This window comes from Arctopsyche grandis, unplaced genomic scaffold (genome assembly GCF_051622035.1).
Source record: "Arctopsyche grandis isolate Sample6627 unplaced genomic scaffold, ASM5162203v2 HiC_scaffold_785, whole genome shotgun sequence".
NCBI lineage: Eukaryota > Metazoa > Arthropoda > Insecta > Trichoptera > Hydropsychidae > Arctopsyche > Arctopsyche grandis.
Window position 1 is genome coordinate 2,952 of NW_027518583.1, and position 2,994 is coordinate 5,945.

General features: G+C 25.9%; 1 protein-coding gene across 1 annotated transcript; it reads left to right on the forward strand.

The window, feature by feature from the left end:
• The first annotated feature begins 1,928 nt into the window (after positions 1-1,928).
• On the forward strand, positions 1,929-2,321 carry LOC143922188 (uncharacterized). Its single transcript, XM_077445408.1, has one exon. It carries the CDS (start codon positions 1,929-1,931, stop codon positions 2,319-2,321), a length of 393 nt encoding a protein of 130 aa, XP_077301534.1.
• Positions 2,322-2,994: the final 673 nt, after the last annotated feature.

The following is a 2,994-nucleotide window of genomic DNA, read 5'->3' on the forward strand; positions in this document are numbered from 1 at the left end:
GTTAGTGTGTGAGACCATGAACTTGGAGATTTTAAGATTCAACTACTTGGTTAACTAAAGGAAATTTGAAGCCTAGAGATGAAACAATTTGCTTCTTTCTACAAGACTGAAATGTGTTCTTGCAGAATAAAAGCACACCTACTATTTTACTTCAAATCCCAATAGAAATATCTTTGATATAGGAAGTTCGTTAACAAATTAACCGCACATATTATAATTTAAGTGCAAATAAGATTACAAAGGAAAGAAAGTCTTTAATAATTATTTAATTTGCGTTTTTTTGCTTGTTTAACTTAAGAGTTAAAGGCTTTGAAACATTAAAAATTAGTGTCACAATGTCATCGTTGAGTTGTTTTATATACATTAATAATCTGTCTTTTAGAAATAATTAATTTCAATTTGTGTTATCAATAAAATACCATCTCATTAACAGACAGAAAAAATCTAAACTGCTGTGAAGATAGACAGCCTTAACTTCTTAAATTGTTAAAATAACAAACAGGTTAGATATACATGGGGTTTTGATGTATTATTGGAAATTTGGAGTTTATGATACTATTGTTTCATGTTGTTAAATTATCCTATTTTACAGTTATTTTTTTTTCTACTTGCTATGTTTTATAAACAAAGAACAACCGTGCATCGTTACAAGAATCAAATAGCCCTTTATAATTATGTTATACCAAACCTAAAACTTATTTAAAATTGGCGTAATAAATCTTTTGAAACATATTATATTTAAAAGTTAAAAAAAGATAAAATAGCAAAAAAGACATTTCTTGCTGTGTTTTAAACAGCATAGGTTTTAGTCTTTATAGTTTGATTATAATTATTTACTAAATACCCCTGTAATGATTATCTAAAACTTTTGATTAAAAGTGTTGGTTGAATTATAGCTATTTAAGCTAAATCTAGTTAATAAATATCCTTATTATGATTATCTAAAACTTTTTATTAAAAGTGTTGGTTGAATTATAGCTATTTAAGCTAAATCTAGTTAATAAATATCCTTATTATGATTATCTAAAACTTTTTATGAGTGTTAATTGAATTATAGCTATTTATTAAATAAGAATAAATACCCCTGTAATGAATAATCGTAGATAAACATTATAAGTGTTGGTTAAATCATACCTATTTATTAAATAAGAATAAATACCCCTGTAATGTTTATCAACGACTTTTCATTATAAGTGTTGGTTGAATCATACCTATTTATTCTTATTTAATAAATACCCCTGTAATGTTTATCAACGACTTTTACTGCCCAAACATACTTTTTTATGTTTAGCAAATTATTACATCCACCACAATATTTGCTTATGTATCAAAGGTATTAAATACACTTATTTAAAGAATTTTATTAATCTAATCTGTTATTTATTTATGTAAACAGACAATCGCCTTGCCGTATTTTTCATATTTTTAGTTTATGGAACTTTACACAATAAGTCTTTCTGTATTCCAACTAGAATTTTAAATATTTGAATTATTTACTCTACTTGTTATGGGTTTTTATGTTGAATTATTCTTAATGTTAAAGTTACCCCTATGCCATTAAATGCTATTTACACTTAATCTATTTTTAATCTGTTTTGAATATTTTTTTTAATTTTAAAAAGTTTTGTTATGTTAAATTTAATTAAATCGTGTAAATTTTGTTGTTTTGTCACAATCTGTTTTGAATATTTATGAACAAAATCTGTTTCATTTTTTCAGTTATATTTTTTTTCTTTGAATATGCTTGTAAATAGAATTTAATGACATCTGGGTAACTTTAACAATGCTGTGTATTTTTAATTTTGTATATGTTTTGAATTATTTTTAATTTCAACCATTTTATTCGCACTTGTTTAATTTAAAACAACTTAGTTTCATTCTAAATAGTTTCACCTTAGTTAATAAAAAAACCATCATTTTTTACTGCTATGGAAAAAGAAAAAGCACCAGAAGAAGATTTTCCATTTAGAATTATTGATAGGCAAATGCCAATAGCAAACATAGCAAGTATAATGAAAGAAGCAATGCCATTAAGCGCCAAAGTTTCAAAAGAGGCTAAAGAATTAATGGGAAGGTGTGCTTCTGAATTTATTGCAATTGTTACTTGTAGAGCTAAAGATTTTTGTGAATGTGAAGCAAGAAAAACAATAACTGGCGAGGATTTAATAAGAGCAATGGAAGACATAGATTTACCGTATTATTCAGACATAATGAAAATTTTATTGGAAAAATTTAGAGCTGCAGTTTCTTCAGATATTAAATTTGAAAAAAACAAAGAAAAACAGAATCCAAACCGAAGCCCAGAAGAATTTGTGGCTTAAAAAACTAATGTAATATAAAAAAATAAATAAAAATTTATTTAAACTTTTAATGTAAAAATTTTTATTGAAAATTAAAAAAAGCTAGATATTTATTATTGTTGTTGTGTTATCCTCTATTAATATAATCCCTAAATACCCTTAATGACTAAATACTTTAATGATGAAGAGCTTACTGTTATCCTCTATTAATAATAAAAAAAAAATCGGATTTATTGAAAAGTGGTTGCCTTACAGCAAAAAAAAGAAGTTGCCCACAAAACTCTGGGAGGCCCCTATAGCATTTCGATCCTTCTGCCGACAGTCGGCGAGCCTTAGGACTAAGTGTCCCATTGACCTTGAGATCCTCTATTAATATAATCCCTAAATACCCATAATGACTAAATACTTTAATAATGAAGAAGTTAGGTCATCTTCGATTGCACAAGACAATTGTAAATAGAATTTAATGACATAGGGGTATCTTTAACCATTATACTTAAAAAAATACCCATGTTTACCTCAAACTCTTACTAAAAATAAAATTAAACTCGTATATAAATGCCCTTGCTTAGGCAACTGTTTAAATAATTGCTGGAAAAAATTATAAAGGTGTGTTTAATTATAAAAAAGGTTGTATATAGACATATTATATGCTAAAATAGTATTAAATAGCCCCTAATGTCTAATAGGTCTT

Excerpts from the sequence above, each read along its gene's own strand:
- LOC143922188 (XM_077445408.1), top strand. The coding sequence starts at position 1,929 with ATGGAAAAAGAAAAAGCACCAGAAGAAGATTTTCCATTTAGAATTATT.